Source organism: Dicentrarchus labrax, unplaced genomic scaffold, assembly GCF_905237075.1.
Source record: "Dicentrarchus labrax unplaced genomic scaffold, dlabrax2021, whole genome shotgun sequence".
NCBI lineage: Eukaryota > Metazoa > Chordata > Actinopteri > Moronidae > Dicentrarchus > Dicentrarchus labrax.
The window spans coordinates 16,686,644-16,705,458 of NW_026136718.1; the positions used below are offsets into that span (position 1 = coordinate 16,686,644).

General features: G+C 40.1%; 1 protein-coding gene across 6 annotated transcripts in view; it reads left to right on the top strand.

Moving 5' to 3' along the window:
- Positions 1-18,815, top strand: part of LOC127350277 (voltage-dependent R-type calcium channel subunit alpha-1E) — a 101,339-nt gene that overhangs the window by 6,964 nt on the left and 75,560 nt on the right. For all 6 annotated transcript variants that reach the window (XM_051376724.1, XM_051376726.1, XM_051376723.1 and 3 more), the window contains exon 2: positions 5,144-5,706. In XM_051376724.1, the coding sequence (XP_051232684.1) occupies positions 5,177-5,706 (530 nt within the window). In that variant the 5' untranslated portion in view covers positions 5,144-5,176. The remainder of the gene's footprint in view (positions 1-5,143; positions 5,707-18,815) is intronic.

An 18,815-nucleotide genomic window follows, 5' to 3' on the forward strand; every position in this document is an offset into this window, starting at 1 on the left:
GGTTTTTTATGCAGTCGAAGAAAACCTTTCTTTGTAATAACCGTTTTAACCTGCCATCTCATTGCCATATTCTTCAGTTTTGCCTGATTAAGAAGCATATTTAGAAAAACTTAAATATTATGAAACATTATTGGTAACTAGAAAAAAGAACACTACTTGATCTTTTCATCAGGCCAGATATTTGGGACTGAAGGTAATTGAATTCATCAGATTTATGGCAAGAAGTGTATTTCCTTGGTTCCCCCTTTAGACCCTCTAAGCTGCTGAGGGTTATTTTCAGCTGGCTCAAATTTTACGCCTGATTTCCTTTCAAACACATCGCCCATTAGAGTAGGTTCAGGTGACATAACACTTCCTGACACATGTTTGGCCATTCACCAGGTTGACATCCAGGTTGGGGGGGGATGTGTAATCAGGCAGTTGTGTGGGCCGTTGGGGGCAGCAGGTGTGAGAAGGTTCCTCGCCTGTCTGAGCCTCTGTTTCACTCCTCATTAGAAGCCTTGCAGACACCTGGCTGTCCAACAAAGAGTCCAAAAACAACATGGCCCCTCTAATATTGTGATTCAGATTTAATCAAAGACTCACATTCTTTTGTCGGCTTTTATCTGACCTAAGTAACTGGAAAGTCACCACACAGCTCTGAGTAACACATTAGATGTTTGTGAACATTTTCAGATAATGGCAGTATGAAAGCTCAGTGACCGAGGCTAATCAACAACCAACCTCTTAAAAGCTAATTAGGAGAATTACATCAAACCACAGTCAACTTTCTTGGCAGTGTACGGTTTTGATCATCGTGTTCAGCAACCACCGTGGAGTGCAGGGGACACAGCTGAGCCTTGATGTTTTAGTCTGTGCATTGAGTGTGGGTGTTTTTTAGAGCTCTGTGGTGAAGGTTTGTCTGTGGACTGGTGGTATGGGTCTGGTTGTACTAATGGTTCTGATAATGGTTGCATAAGAAAGTAGAATAAAACAAAAAGGTTTTATAAAATGTCATCTTTGGCTAATCGAGCAATACTTCCTCCTCATTCCTTGTTATGAAACATTTCTTTCAATTTGTTACTTTCTCGCAACAATATTAAAGGAACAGTTGGACGTTTGGGTGAATGTGCTTTCTTTCTGAGAGCTAAATAAGAAAATGGACACCACTCTCATGTCTGTAGGATAAATATGAAGCTACCACCAGCAGCCAGTTAGCATAGCTTAGCATAAAGACTGAAAACAGGGGGAAACAGATAAGCAAAAGCCTGTCCAAAGGTAAAAAAAATCCATCCTACCAGGACCTCTAAAGCTCACTAAACACAAAACAGATACTTTAGGGATACTGTTAGGTAAATCTTGTTACCTTTGGAAAGCCAGGCTAGTTTCCAGTTTATATGCTAAGTTAAGCTAACTGGTTGCTGGATGTATATATATATATATATATATGATAATATTCAAGGGAGAGACATGAGATATTGGTTTGAATTAGTCGTTGTGTGTGTGACTCAAACAGAACATAGACAAAATACATCACACAAGGGATTGTTGTATTTGTATCTCTATATTTTTATCTCACTGTATCAGTCTCACTAGCAGATGGTAGATGACCATAAACAAGTCAGCTAAGTGCCTTAGTACTGAATACTGGCTATATATGTGTATATATATACAGTCTAAATGGCACCGTAGATGAACCAAGTGCACTCGTTGCTGATAAGAACTGGATTGATTTAGAGAGAAGCCTCGTGCTTGTGGCAATATACAGTTAATGTTTATTGTCAAACACTTTCGTGCCGACATCAGTGTCTGTGTTCATTTTAGTAGCTTTCATCTTCTCATAGAGGCCTATTTGTCATTCAACCCTTTGCTAAATTTGTCTAAAAAAAATTACTTCTGCTACCTTTCAAGTCTGGCAAATAGGTTTTGGTGTTTAAATAGGCTATTTATACCAGCCTATCTTATTTCTGTTGATCATGAATATGACATCTTTCTGAGTCAATTTTAGGCCTGTTTATGTGGCTGGTGTTTTTCTGGCAGTGTCATACATAGATACAACTGTCTGTACTTAAATACCCCTATATATCAGCTAATTGTGTTGGCATTCCTGTTCAGCCAGAACATAATTTGCAAAATGGATTCAGTAAGCACTGGATCAATGAAGGCTGCCTTGCCATTTCTATAATAGAGTTCCCGCTGCCAGGAACCACACAATGGACAAATGTATGGACAAATACATATATATTTATATATATTCTGATTGGGTTCTCTATGGACCTAATTTTGGAGCATGCGGTAAAGCTGGGGAGAGAAGGAAAAGGACAGGACTGGTGTTTTCCAGGTGTCTTCTGTCTCTCTTTGAAGCCTGGTTTATATTCATTAAGCAGCTACAATTAAAGCCACTTTACCTATATAGTCCCATAGCCTTCTGGTTTGTCATTATATAGCATTAACCCCCCAGAGAGCAGGACACTTAAGGTGTCAGAGGTAATGGGCATGGTCAATCAGGAACTATAGGAACATCACTGATTGTTTGCCTTAAAAATAAAACCTGTAAAATTGCTTCAAGAATTGATTTATAATTCATTGATTTCTTGCTGCATAGTAAGCCATTCCATTTAGTAAGGACCCTGAGTGCAGTAATAAAACATTAAATTAAAAACAACCACCACTGTCTGACTGTCTCATTGTTTGCCTCTAATTATTATGCCTATTATAAATGAGATTAGCTCAGAAAATAGTTGGGAAAGCAATGAAGTATGATATTTCCTTGATTATCAAGTACATACTTCATTGCTTTCCCAACTATTTTCTGAGCTAATTGCATCTCTGGAAATGGTGGCTTTTCCAGTTTTTTATATTAATTATAATGTGTGACTGCATTTTGAGACAATCACAAATTTGCAAATGAAACAAATTATTTAAATATTAGTAAATTAATTAGTAAATTAGGTTTTTTCTTCTTCTTCTGCTCACTTTTTATTTATTTTATTTCGACCACTTGGGGGCAGCACAACAACCTGTAGACATAACACTTGCCTTATAAAGTTGTTGAGGTCAGTATTCTTGCTAATAGTGCCTTACTTTCACATACGGCATTAGTATTCATTTGGTGTCTTTGGCTACCTGACAAACGTAAGTCCAATATTCACTTTACTTTAAGCTCCTGAGGGAAATATGTGGCTCTTTAGCTAGTTTCTAAATGCTCCACTGTGTTCACCAGCTAGATGCTAACTCTGTTAGTCTGCTGTTTGTTGCTGAGTTGCTAGCATACAGTAGGTTTATCTGCAGTTTTTAAAACAAGACTGTGATAAGAGGTCAAACAACAGCAAAGTTGTGGGCTGTAAAAGTAGCTGTGTTAAAAGAGAGTCTATAAAGTGAGAGCTGGTAAAGCAGACTTCAAATGAACAACACTTAAACCAGCACTGTTGCCACATGGCCCACATCTATTAGCTCTAATGAGCCGAGCCAGGAAAGCCTCAGGAAAAGTTTGAAATTGCTGTATTTTTTATTTTTTTACCACATTTGTTTTATCTTAACACTTTCTGCCACATGAATTTAATAAATCAAATTGTGATGGTTTATTTATGTTCTTGTAAACAGACCAAAGGAAAAAAAAAAACCCTCCCAAAGCAACTTTTGTTCTGCCCTCTCTCACCCTAAGGCTTCTAGTTATTCCTATCCTCCTCACTCACAAGATATGAGCAAATCAAGCTCACGTATTTCAGTTTGTTCAAAAAGGTTCGATGTGGAGGTAGTGGAGACCTCTTGAAATCAAGGAGGTGCAGCTTTCTTGTGCAAGTGATATTATCAGCATCATCAACTCAAGAGGGTTTTTGATCATTAGTACCTCATTTATAGCAGTGCGGCCACTTATTGACAGCAGTCTTATTAATGGCTCTCAGGGTGCTTAAGCAGTCTGATGGATTTTAAGCCCAAGACAGTTGAATAGCTTTCATCATTTCATCTTATCTGTTCTATACAACTGCACAACATCCTCTTTTTTACGGCTCAGTATCTTCACCGCCCGAGTTATTTGCCGTAGTACCATTTCTCTCTGAGGGACTGTAAAACCAGAAACCTGTCATTCGGCTAACTAAAATGATGAGGGCTCCATAAAGCTGGAGCAGGAGCAATGCAGAGGCTTTTTGCAGCACGTTAGGCAATAAGACATATTGTGTGCGTTTTGCTTAGCATGTACCCGAAATCAGACCATTCCTCAATTTTCCTACCAGATAAAGGAGAAGGTGGGTTGATAAAATGACTCCCTCTTTTTCTTCCCTCTTCCTAATTGCACCATTAAGCACAGCACTGGTAGTATTATACGATTATTTGTTTTGAGGGCTGCGTTGCAGCTTATCTAATTGGTTCTGATACTCTGAGGTAATATTTTGAACTAACTGAAGACAGTGAGAACTATTGGGCCATTGGCAAATTGCCTCGGGGGGTTAGCTGAACAAATTCATACTTACACAGAAGCTGGATCTCTTCAGGCTTTTTGACTGAAGTAGCTATAATCCAACACCCAAGCACAAACTGGCTAATGCCTGCACCTGTGAGTGTGAATGATGTTGCCCCATCAAGTCTGCACTTGTGTGTAACGCAAAGCTTACCATCTGTGTCTGTATCTGTGAATATCACAAAAATATCTGTATTTGTATCTGTATATATACGAGTAGTGAGTGTTAGAAATGACCTACTACTGCATTTTCTGTGTTCAGTTGTTTTCTACTGTCATTTACACCCCTTACTGGGAATCCATATTAAGAGCGGCATGTTAGCGGCATCTAAGTGCTATTGAAGCGTTTGGTCCATTCAGTCCACACCAGCCCCGACCTCTGTTGGGCCGTCTCTGTCCTCAGAACCAGCTGTCCTGTCAGCTGCAGCTCTGGAGGAGCCGACCAGACGGTCTTCACCAGGCTGACTGACAGCAGAAATCTACTGGACAAAAATAGTGTTTGTGTGAAGAAAACAGCAATGGTTTTATTTACTGATTCACTGATTTCATTCTATAATGAAACCAGGAAGCTTATAACAACACTGGTTATGAATTATTATAGAGACTGTTCACAGCATATAAACAGCAGGGGATTTGTCTGACCAGCTGTCTTAATATTATGTGTCACCCTTTCTTTTTCTTCTCTACTCTCTTTCCTTACTGCAGCACTATGCTGAGATCCTGGGCAGCCTTCCCACCATGCTGGAACTGGGCTCCTGTTCGGTCAGCTCTCAGTCTCTGACAGGGGACGACAATGCTTTGGGGATACCTAGAGCCCCAACAGGGCCGGAGTGTCCAGTGGTTGGTCTGGGCATGGGGACGATGTGTGGTAGCAGCACCCCCAGACACCACATCCTTCCCTCGTCTCCAGCGGACTGTGAGAACTGGCAGAAGCATCGCACAGGACTGGCTGCAGGGTCAAGCCTGTTTTCTGAGTCCCACTCCCTCCTGCAGCCCCAAAGTATGTCAACCAGCTATGACACCCTCTACCTCCCACACATGTCTGGCCATGCTCCCCCTGTGCATCCAAACCGTCTCGGCTTGTCTCTCGATGTGGCCTCGACTTTTGAAGTTGGAGGGGGAATGCTGGGGGTGGATGGAGATCTGGCGGTTAGTCCCAATGTGATCAAGAGACGACGGGGCGGCCTGATCGAACAGAGGGACATTGTCAAAGCCCACCAGGCTCATAAGATTCAAAGCACACCACAGGCACGACGCAAGGAGTGGGAGTGAGTATGATGCTAATATAAATACAGAACCCTGGCTCTCTCTTTGTTCTACCTGCTAAATTATCCTGAACTTTATCCTAAATATTGTCTGTTTCACCAAAGTTTCCTTCAGGGCTGTTTTTATGTAATCAGGTGCTTTGAAAAGTATAGAGTCTAGATAGTATAGATATCTACTTCAGATCTCACAGCATAAAGAAACAGACAAAAGCAACACAGCTGCACACAATAATGTCTTGGCCATATGTAAATATGGTAACAGCGTTTGCTTTTTATTAAAATAGTACCGAACAAACATCACTTTGTTGTACATTCATAGAGATGTGTTAGAATCTCAGCGTATAATTCATTCCTGTTGCGCTGTTTCAGTTGTTTTATTTAACTTTAATTTTAACATACCCAGCATGTTAGTGCTATAAATAAATCTATTGTACTTTTTGTTGAAAACTCCATTCCCTTTCCCCTGTGGCACATAAAGTTTCTATTCATCACTTCCTGTAAGCAGAGATGTGAGTGTACCTGGGACTAGTGGTGGGCGGTATGACCAAAATCTTTTATCACAGTTTTTGTTAAGATTCTAGCGGTTTTACGGTATATCATGTTGTCACAATGCCATCATGTAATATATATGAAGGCTTTGATTACTATAAAGCTTTTCTTGGCACCACAAAATGATAGCAATTTTTATGGCAACAACATTGCTTCCTTTTACAAAAATAAAATATTAAAATAGTTATATCAACACCATAAACTCAGATAAAATACCCAACATTTTCAAGTATTCAAATAGATATTTCTTGTTCTATGACTTGTTGTTGTTTCAGTGATGCACTAGTATGGCAGTATATGAAAAATTCGGTTCAGCCGGTTTATCACTAAGCACTAATAGGAACCAACTTTTATTCTGACAAACTGAGCAAATCTATGGGGAAGCAACTAAAGTTGATAAAATGTTCAGCTTCGTTGCAGCCAGACTGTAACACTTAATTTGTGTAATCCAGTGATAGTATTCATCCAGCTGTCAGGTAGGGCTGGGTGATACTGACAAAATCTCTTATCACAGTAACTTTATGTTGATGTAGTACATTTTCTATACAGTCAATTGAGAATATAGAAAAAGTCTCACCAAGAAATTCAAATTTTGTGTTCACACCTGCCTTCACATTTCTCTCTTTAGGGTAGAATTAGACAAACATTTTCACACTTTTTTTCATTAGTAGTGTCAAACAAACATACGGTATGTGTTGACAGTAGTTACACATGAATATTTAATTAAGGGGTTTGTATATGTTCACAGTGCTGTTTAGTGTGTATGATTGCAGGTTTAAATGAATAGTTTCACATTTTGCGAAATACCCTTATTCACTTTCTGACTGAGAGTAAGATTAGATGAAGAGACCATTCTGCTAAATTTGCATTAACATTGGAAATGAGGAAACTGCTTGTATGGCCCTGTTAAACAGTAACATAATCCACCTAACAGCATCTTTAAACATCACTAACATATCTTGTTTTTAAAATCTGTTTTTCTGTTTTATGAGACTTCTTTAACATATAATTTAATTCTTTATTGGATTTTTACATTACAAAATACCAGCAGATACAAATGCGATTCACATTGGTTATATGCATCCAAATTACTATATACTGTCCGCTCTAGACATTATGTTATTTCCCTTCCCTCCCGCAAACCCACCTTCAGTGCGTCAGCTATCCCTTTGATATCTTTGTCTAATCTAATTGCGTCCATTGTATCCAACTCTGCATGTAGAACTGCTTATATTGTTTACATTCAAACATACTTATTTTCATACTTATGATAAAAAATATCACACCAGGAAAACAAAACAAAATATATATTACAAAGCGGAGAAACTGGGTGGGGGTAGAGGTAAGGGTTGAAGGGGAATGGGGTGTGGGTTGGATTAGGGAGGGATTATAGGACTATTTCTTGGCTGCGAGCCATTGAAAGGCAGCCAGCAGAGATTCAAGGAAATGTACACACCCAGCCAGGACATAGCCGGGTACATAAAGCCCCATAAAACAGCAAATAATTTTTTGTATGGATTAAACAAACATGATATAATGTATTAATTAGTGAACTAAAGACGTGCTGGTGGGTAGATTTCGTTCGCTGTTTCCCCTGCTCCCTGTTGTCTTGCTAAGCTAAGCTAACCAGCTGCTGGCTGTAGCTTCATATTTACTGGTAAGAACATTAGAGTGGTATCAGTCTTTTCATCACAACTATTCACCAGAAATACAAATTCCCCAGCAAAATAACAATTTCACAAAAACTAATCATTTAAATATGACACAAATCTTTGCTTTACGTGTTGCATCCTGCTGTGGAATGGAGAAATGGCGTCTCACACTAAGTGATCACTATAAAAGTCTTATTGCAGCACTATAAACTAATGATCATTCAGTCATTATCAGCATATTGTGTTTTGTTTTTTTTAATTTTTGGGGCTTTTTATTGCCTTTATGATAGAGACAGCTGAAGATAGACAGGAAAGGGGGGCAGAGAGAGGGGATGACACGCAGCAAAGGGCTGCAGGTCGGATTCAAACCCTGGGCCGCTGCAGCAAGGACTGAGCCTCAGTACATGGGTCGCCAGCTCTACCCACTGAGCTAACCGGGCGCCCAGCATATTGTGTTTTTGTGTGTATTGTGTGTGTGTGTGTGTGTGTGTGTGTGTGTTTATTGTATGCTCATTCACATGCTCATGCCACGTGCATGCATGTATGTGAATGTGCCTGTGTGGGTATGTATTTACTGGTTTCCTGCCCCGTGGCGCTGTGGAAGTTCTAGCTGATTATAGTGGTGATGCCCCCCCTCTGTCTCCCTGCTGAAGCTGGGGCTTCACCTCTAGTGGCGTTGGCACCCTCTGTGCCCCCCACCCTCTTTCCTCACCACAGGTACAGGATGCCACATCCCATGCTGAGCTATGTCTATAGCTAAAGAGACAGAGGGGAGCGTCACAGCGGAGAGAAAGTGGTTGGGGGGGTGCGAGGTGGAGAGGAGATGGATGACGTACAATGAATGTACTTGAAGAGATGAGGAGGGAAGGGATAAAATGTGAATTAGAAATAATAGGAGTAATTTTAGGTATGAGAACTCCTGCCTTAATTTGCATTTGATATTTAAGTCCATGTGACAGTAGTATTGATGTGGTTGAATACCAGATCACCAGGCCTGTAGAGATGCTCAGTCATGGACCAGATAACTATTCTCTGCCCTGCCTAGTATAATTATTACCATACTACATGACAGATCTCCACTTCTGTTGCTGAGAGGACAATGACCAGAGTGAGTCAGGATGCGTTACAACCATGAACATCCACCTCTCAGGACCACTTAGCAGCAAACCCACAGCCATCTGACGGGAGGATGGAAAATATGATGTTGCACCTGAGCCGAAGTGTGCACCTGGTTTTTTTATTCAAAGGAAACGTATGTGATTTCAGTAAAAAAAAAAAAAGAAAGTTTATGTGAGTTTTTGCTGCTGCTATCAACAGAGCTCATCATAATATAATTCAGTCCATCACTCAGTTCATACCTTGGTACAGTTTAGTCAGTAGCAGGATATCTGCTGCTAAAAGCTGCTTGCTGGATTGCCATGACATTTTGGATGGAAATTCGTAGTCAGTGAACTATTTCTATTAGTCCAAATTTCCCAGAAGATCATAAGAAAATGCTTTCTCCCAAGAGAACCTTCCCTTTGGCCTGTTTGTTAGTGTTTTACACAAGATAACAACTGGCTAATGTTCTATGAAATTTGCTGCAGATTTTCATATTATAGATATATCTACACTAACTTACTGATTGATCGCCGCCACCTTGGCTGAGTGTACTCATACTCCCCAGAGGAAGAACCCATTTGAGTCGGGTGTTGCCATGACCTGGTCTGAGGTCAGCCTGCACATTTTTAGCCCCCCCTGATGGATGGCTGTAAGTATAACAAAACCATCTGTGTACTGTTCCTTCTGAACCCTTTGTATTGTGGATGGTAATGAGCAATGAATGCAACTTCAATAAGCCACTGACTTTGTCTTTAGTCTTTTTTTATGTGCTTGCAACGGGGATCTTCTGAAACATTCACGTCACAGACAGAGCTCCACTTGAAAGGCATGTTGAAACAGCAAACGCTGCTTTGTAAATGAAGCAATTAAAGCCTCCAATTCTGGTATCTTGTTCTGCTTTTAGCAGCTTTGTGTCTGTACGTACGTACGTACGTACGTACGTATGTGTGTGTGTGTGTGTGTGTGTGTGTGTGTGTGTGTGTGTTTGTGTATGTGTGAGAGAGAGAGAGGGAGAGAGAGAGAGAATATGCGTGTATGGCACATGGCAATCTGGATAAAGACATCCATTCGGAAGTGCTAGATTAAATAATGGTACTTAGAGTTGGCGTTAACGTGGCCCTAATGACAGTAATCAGGCTGAATCAATCAGGCATTTCAACGGTATCAGGAATCGACATGGGTCACAAATAGAGGAGAGCTCCAAACATGTTTTGGTCTCTATTTGTCCTTGGTGCTGTGTGTGTTTTTGTGTGTGTGTTTCCATTTCTGAGGGAGAGAGAATGCGATGCCAAAATGCCATAATTTTTAGAGTTGTGGCGATGCATCAACTGGAAATGTTTTTGTTATTGACATTTCACAAACATGTAGCCCGACTAACAGAATTTGCCAGTAGAATTTAAAATAAAGTTCTGCAGATTTAATTATTTTAAACGATTTTTCTGTACAACACAAAACTGGTCCGCCTGGTTGTGATGTATCAGCAGCTCCATTTCCAGAAGGTCTCACTGAAGTAAAGAGAAAATCAGTGAAAGGAGAATTGCTCTGGGAGTAAGTTCCAAGGCAGAGATTCAAGGCAGTTAGAGTAGTTAAAGTAATGGCAGCATATGCTAAATCCATGAGTCATTAAACTGAACTTGGAAATTGAGCCAGTTTGCCACTTTGAACACCTTAGGATGACTTTTAATGGATTCTGTGTGTGTGTGTGTGTGTGTGTGTGTGTGTGTGTGTGTGTGTGTGTGTGTGTGTGTGTGTGTGTGTGTGTGTGTGTGTGTGTGTGTGTGTGTGTATGTGTGTGCTGGGTGTAGACCTACTGTGTAATCTTGAATTAGTTCCTTGATTTGTTTTGATTTCCATTGTTCTGGGTCCAGTGTCACACCAGTATGTGTGTGTTTGTCATCTTCTGAGGTTGAAAGGGCTGAGCAGTGATGATACACTAGCGGCGCTCCACTGTCTCTTCTATTGGACAGTAATTACTAAAGCATCATCATGGTATTGTAAAAAGAGGTTTCCAAAAAGAGTGAATGACACTTCCCTTCACGGACACAAAGGTAAACATATACTTAACAGATGATTACAGATGATTAAAGACATATTGATTGCTTAGCTTTGCCAACTTCTTACCAAGTTCTTGATGTGAGGTGGAACCAGGTGCAGGAGCATCAATAAAACATTTTAAATATAGATCCCCAAAGAAACCACTACAACTGCAAACCTCTGATTTCTACCAGATAAAGCAGGAAGTAACAGCAATAAATAGCAACAAAGAGTAAAGTATTTCGGAAACTTAACCTGCCTTTGAAAAACGACCCATTTAATCAGCCTTGCTCTCAAACATAGTTGGAGTTTGGCCCATATCCTCTAACACCACCCAACTAAACTCCTGTTTCCAGGATAATAGAAATGCTCGCTTGCACTTCAGCTGATAAACTTTGTCTTTACCCACTCACATTTTCTCGGCAGTGCCCAATTGGTACTGCACATGTGCAGCTCTCAGCAGAGATCAGAAGGAAGTGAAATGGCTGACTGTATCTTCTTCCATCATCAGCTCTAGAAATAACAATGTGAGCAAGTGAATTTCTAGAGTTACTAGCCCGACGTAGCATTTTACTTGCCCTGAGGAACCAGGCAATCCTTACTGTAGACTCCTCATTTTAGTTTTAAACATTCATACTTTCACAAACTGATTACTTTTAACACCCATTACAGGAATTTAAAATGTTTTCATGGCCTGACATACTGTCCACGCTGACTGACAACACAAATATTTAAATCTGCTCACTGAAGACATATAGGGGGATGTCAAGTCAACAATTCATGTAATACTTCACAGGTGATGTATTCTGTAAATGCTACAGGCCTCAGTGGTTACAGATGAAAGATGGAGACACCAGCACATCCTCACTGCTGTAGCTTCTCTATGTTTGTGTGTGTGTGTGGGTGTATACCTCTGTGTGTGCATTGTGTTATCAGCGGTTATCTGTAAAGGGTTGTGTGTCCCATCCGTGTTGGTTCTATTCTCGGCAGGGGTGTTTACAGACTTGGACACACTGTGTGTGATCTTCATTTCTTCTGATCACAACCTGATTGCAGCACACTGTCTGTGCAGCTGACCATCCATAAAGTGTCCATTGCTCACAGCTGCAGTTGGAAAATTGCCTGTTTACAGTAGCGTCAGGGTTTTCATTCTTTACACACCAAGCACAAGCCTCATTATTTATCCACCAGTACAAAATACAAGGAGATTCTTAGATTTTTTGGTTCAGTGTTCTTGTTTTAGTTGAAGTCTGCTTGAGGCACCACATCAAGCAAGGCCACAACTAAATGGTTTTGCTGTTAGCCATACTAGTGCCATAGCTTTGTGAATAGCAATGTTGGTCCACCACTTTACTCCAGATTGAAGTATCTTAACAACTATTGAATGGATTGGCATGAAATGATTTATATGGGTATTCATGGTGCCCAGAAGATGAATCCTATAGACTTTGGTGATCCCCTAACTTTTCCCTCAGCTCCACCATGAAGTTGTCATTTAGTGGTTTTGAGTGAAATGTCTTGTTTTTGGCATTAGATGTTTTAATTTTAATACTTTAGGTTATGACAAATACTAAGTACTAAATGTAAATGCCCCACTGTGTCTTAAGTACAGCCTCACAGACTGTTAGACTCTTCATCTCATGAAAACACTTGGGTCATTTTGTTGTAAACTGGGTAAGACATTTGCTAATATGAGCATACACATTGATTTGGCTAAATGTATGTACTGTGTTAATTTGCATTATTATCATAGTGAGTTTGTAAATGATTGAAGATGATTAATCATTTACAAACATGATGATTAAAGATGCATTTAAACCATGTTGATAATCCTCAGAATACACAGTTTGCAGCACTTTTCTGTCTGTATTTGCTTTTTCTTTGTTTTATTTTGTTGAAGCAATTTCTTTAATCATTACATACTCAACTGTTGTTGAAAGGCTGTCACTTTGAGTCTTCTTCCTCAGGCAGAGTAGTTATTTTCAAAATAACATTCAAAGAAAAAATGTCTGCACAATTCAATCCATGCAATTTGTTGCTTTCATATCTGTCTATCTTTGATATAACTCTAGTGTTTTGTGAAGCTGCTCTACGGAGTGGAGAACTGGTGATCTTGTAAAGAAGAAGTGACACCACCTCTGGTTTCAATCTGTCTGCTTCTCTCAGTGTTTGTCTGCCCACAAAGCATTAGCTTTGCACTCTGCTGCCCTCAGAGGGCCTCACACATCGGTTTATTCTCAACCTGTTGAGCTGCGAGTCAGACGGATATTCAGGAGAGAGGACAGGGAATTACAAAGCCCGTCACTTAGTCAGCCGGCAAGTCTGCCAGCAGCTCATTCACACATTTTTTATTCACATTTGTCTCTGGAAAACTGAGGGAGTGTGTGATTAATGTTTCAAACAGAGACATAATTGGACAGCAAGGCATGCAATCTAAATGTCATGTGAACCTGTTTGCTCATTCATACCAATTTCGCAAGATTTGCTTAAGGGGCTCGACTGCACTCTTAGGTTATTCTTCATTGTTCTCTGAGCTACAGTTACTCACTTAAACTCAATTTGAGGTCATTGGGCGATTTCTTAAAAGGTCACCACAGGCAGCTTTGCTTCTTCCACCAATGTTTTACTACTGAAGGTTTGACACTTTATTAGGCCTGACCCTTTCTAATTTCATCAGTACACAATTGAGAGAAAATCTGTCTCTCCCTGTATCGGTCTCCTTCTCCTTCATTATTGTCTCCCTGTCAGTGTCAGACAGACACCCAGTGCAGTGTAAATGTCAAAGCTGTTTGTCATAAGTGAATTATTAATGATGACACGCTGAAAAGCCATTTTCCGAGCCACAAAACCATGTGTCTGTCAAACAATATGCAGAATGGAGAGGGCAGCGTTATTGAGAAAGAATGGGTGTCAAGGGGAATGTGTAGAAATGTTTGTTTACTGCCACACTCTAGAATAATGTTTTCATGTAATTCAAGCTAGCATATTTGTTTTATGACAAGGATGTATTTGTTTGTACTGTGTTTAGAGCGGAGACCTTCTCATTAAGTGATAAAATGGTATACTGCTGCATTCATTCTCACACTCACCCTCCCTGTTTTGTATCTCTCTCTCTCTCTTTCTCTCTCTCTCTCTCTCTCTCTCTCTCTCTCTCTCTCTCTCTCTCTCTCTCTCTCTCTCTCTCGATGGCAAAATGTTGCAGACTGACACTGCTGATGACCATCACAGAGATGGAGAGAGATTATGAGTTACCAAGATGTGAGATCTGTCAGTAGATGATGGTGTCCGTGTTTGATTAAATGTTGCTCTGGGGTGTAAAATGAAGACAGTGAATGGATGGGAAAGAGTTACTTACTGCAGAAAGGAGTGGACAGACAGATACAGAGGGACTGTTGTGAACTTTTTCCTGAATTTTGTGTTTGTGTGTGAGTGAGTGACCTCATATTGCTCTTTCATTTCTTTCATTTGTATAAAGTCCCTGATTAATACAATTAATATTTTATTGCTCTAATTACTGCAGTCATTGTTCTCTTTGGTTTTGATGATTAAAGGCACTTCAAAGATTGATTAAATTAGTTTGTGTTTAAAACTTGCTTTTGGGATTTATATTATATTATTGTATATGTCCCTGATTCGATTCTGGCTAGGGACCTTTGTTGCTTGCCATTCCTCCCTCTTTCTGTCCCCATGTACCTGTCAATCTCTATTATCACTATCAGCAAAGAGAAATATAATTTATTTTTTTTAAAATGATGAGTCTACAGCCACATTTTTAAGTGCAGTTCTTTTAGGCTTCACTTACAGCAGTGGTCACCCAATATGGATTTTTCACTGGCCGATGCCGACATTTAGAGAGCAAGGCAGTATATGACTAACTTGAAACTGGAATGTAGGGGCATCAAGCAGATTGCAACCAACTGAATACCACTCGCCCTGGAGAAGAACCTACAGTGGCTGCCTTATTTAGAGCTGTGTGTTTGAGGTTAAGCAGGTATGATGTTTACCATATTCCCCATTTTGGTTTTGCGTGTTAGCATGCTAACATTTGCTAATTAGCACAAAAAACTAACTAAGTATAGCTGAGGCTGATAGGAATGGCATTCGTTTCATAGGTCTTTACCACAAATGTTAACCTCATGGTGGTTCTAGAGTCGTTCTAGAGTCAGTGGATCACCAAAGTGTAAATGATTCATCCTCTGGAAATCATGAATGTGGCAAGAATGTAATGATAATCCTCTATTCTATAATATATATTTCAGAACGAAAGTGGACCAACGAACCAATATTGCCATTTTGTGATGTGAGTTCCGTGCTCAACACCCGCACGTGGCCTATATTTTTACTCTGCATCTGCATGCCCCCATTCCCTGCTCCCCGTTCTTCAGTATTACAGCCTGAAATGTTACTACCATGCATCTCTGGGCTCATGCTCTGCTTCCCTGACACCAGCTACGTCTCCTGGGGAGCTCTCTATGAAATATGGCCTCTAGTCCTCCCATTCAACACCACATGACTGCAGCATGCTGTCTCATTTACTATTGCACATTCACATTCACATGTGCACGCACCAAACACTCACACACATTGTGCAACTGTGAGTCCCAATGCATATGGTCTGCAGGCACTTGCATAGATCAACATTTATTATCTGTTTAATAATTAAAGACCATAGATGTGCTGATAACTCCATTCGTACAAGCAATATCTTGTATCAATGTTTCAGGCTCTGTGCATAATGAAATTTTATGTCATTTTATATCTACTTTTAATTAAGTGAGTGCACTCAGAGAAGTGTAGCTGTCTTAACTGTAATTCTGGAAACTAAAACAGGAAGCTGCTGAGGAGCGCTAGATCCAAGTTACTCAGAATTTGTGAAGATTTGATTAAGAAACCCACCATTTATGGACCTTGAAGCATCTTTCTGTCAAAACAAAACAAAATTCATGTTAGATTATTATTTTAAAGTCACTAGAAACCCAAATCCTCAATGGCCTTCTAACTATGTAATTCAGTGTTGTATGTACATAATAGTAATTATCTAAACACTAAATGGAGAGACTATTGGGTTGGAATTGGGCGCGGTTTTGCTCGGGTTATGAAAATTACACAAACCAATAAAGAAATCCATGTAAGTGGTCCCACCAAAATGTGTGCATCAAAACCTCTCTGCTCCGGCTCAATCCGCCTCTGAGTCTGACCCGACTCCAGTATTGCCAACTTGGTGAATGTTTAGCTAGGTTAGGCGTCTTTTCAGACCCACCTTAGTGACTATATTTCCAAAAATTGACTAGCAACAAATGTATAAAAAAAACCAAACATATTATATTGTAATTCCCATGCATGCTGCCAACAGTGCCAGGGTCTGTCCCTCTTCCTTTCCATGCTCAAAAGCAATTGCTTTGTTAACTGATCACGAAACAGACATTCAAACTCGGACAGAAACAAAATAAAGTCACCATCTTGCTTAGTTTCCCCACTGTTCCAACAATCTCCAACTCTGGCTTGGTCAAAATAAATCTTTAAATCCCTGAGTTACATGTGAAAATATATTTGCTCTACATTTGTTTTCCTCGCTGCCTCTCCCTGCCTTCTGGCCTTGTGATGCTACAGCTCACTGAACAGTTGCTGGTCTACAGGTGCCTCAATCCACAGCAAGTAGCAGCTCTAGTTTCCTGTCAGAAACGCTGTCTGACTGCAAAGTAAAGCGGTGAAAGTATACTCTTAAATTGATGTTGATTTTTCTTTTTCAGGTGGCTAAAATATGTTTTGCTGCTGCCCCATCTACAGCAGGATTACTGAGGGAGATTTTCTAATAGTTATCAACATTTATTTTCACTCTGATTTTTTGTGGATGCTTAACCAGACACTCTCATTCATGCATTTGGAGTATTTCAAGCCACATTTCCAGAGGCTTTAACTTGATTTACATGCTCTCTGTCTCTCTTATTTGCTGAGCAGCTGGTTTGCTGTGCAGGTTCAGCTAGAAAAAGCAGCACTTTGTGTTGACCTCCCACACTCTCCTTTGATATGAAACCATTTAACACAGGAAGCAATGTGACCCGTCCACCTGTTCCATCAGTGTGTACGCATGCAACAGACAAATAAAACGCTCTTGTATAATGATGTTTGGCTAGAGAAGTTACCCCTTTAACCCCCCTTATTATCAAAATAGAAACAGGCTATCAGCTAACATGAGGAAGGAAGTGAGTTGAAGGCTCCAGGTGGCAAAATATCAAGTTATAAATAAGAAAACCAATAGAATCATCTATTTGAAAGGCAGGATTTAGTTGAAATATATATCTACTGAAATGTCATAACAATCATGCGAATTTTTTTAACACAAAGCTTTAATACTTACTGTACTGTAATAGGTGTATGCATGGGAAGGCGGTGTGCTTATGCTGAACGTAGCTTGTATGCACACAACACATGTATGTCACGTGCTTGTTTGGACATTAAAGTCCTGACACGCTGAAGAGGATGAATGTGCGCCCCGTCATAGACCTTGAATTCAGTCGTGTATTCAAAGCTTCAGATTTAAATATCAAAGATGATTGTGCTGTGCTCTGAGAGTTCAATGCTGTTAGCTTATTGGAGCAAATAATACCTTTGTAGTGCAACAGGATTTCTTTCAGCCACTGATGCTTTCAAGCCAAATGGGCTTAGCAGGGAACCTTAGCTATATCTAAATTACCTTTTTTTTGGTCACTATTTCAGTGATGGGTTGTTTAGTATGTGGCCAGCATTGAGATCCAACATCAGCTGTTGTTTTGAGACCAATATGCAGGGAAACAAGCCAGAGACACGTCTGAAGTGTGTGTGTGAGGTATTCATCACATCCATTTCCACCCAAAACCAGAGGGAGCCTAAATGTTGCAGCTGCGTGACTTATTTTGCTCCAGGAGGGAGTCGTTCTGACAAATGGGAAGAAGGATGCTGGGTAAGCAAACTGAGCCATCATCAATATCCAACATAGCAGCAAACTGCGACTTCAGTGGCATGTCTGTGACCCCTAGTGGAGCTGCTGAGAACTGCCCGCTGCACAGACTCAGGCCCATGCATGCATTCATAAGACAAACGGATGGTGTTTAGCCTGTGAAGTAATCATTTGTTTATATCATGATGTCATTTGAAAATAATGGGTAAATATGCTGAATGAGGCATCAGAATCCAACTGGAGGGATTCACAGGAGAAGATGAATAATTAAAATAGATTTTCTTGAGAATTATTCATGCAGAGGAACAATGAGAAAAATAAAGTGAGACCTCACATATTGAAAGTTTTAATGCCCTTTTTAGGTTTAATTTGGCACACCGGCACCTCCTCGGCATGCTGAAACACTGATAAAGAGAAGCACTGCAAACACACAGAGAACTGATGAATCATTCTTCCCTCTTATTCATCTAAAGCCAAAGTTTGATTTGATCTTCTCTGTGTTAATGTGTGTGTTCAGCACACCAGAGGACATTGATAATCCACAGTCTTAGTGATTCACTGCAGCTTCAGTCGAGCTTGTCTGCACAGTATGTTTTCCAGATCAGAGCAGCTGCCACTTACGAAGCCATTAAGCAATGATGTGGGGGAATACTGTCATGTGGAGTGAAAAATCAAGCATACCCAATCTGCAGCTGCTGGGACAGTCTTAGTAATAACCTTGGATTGAGTGTTTGAGAGATGATTTTATTATTGTTGAGAGTTTTGGGACCATTTTTCCAATGTCTGAGAAAGATATAAACACAATCACTGAGTTACCTGATGTTCATTCAGGTCTTTGG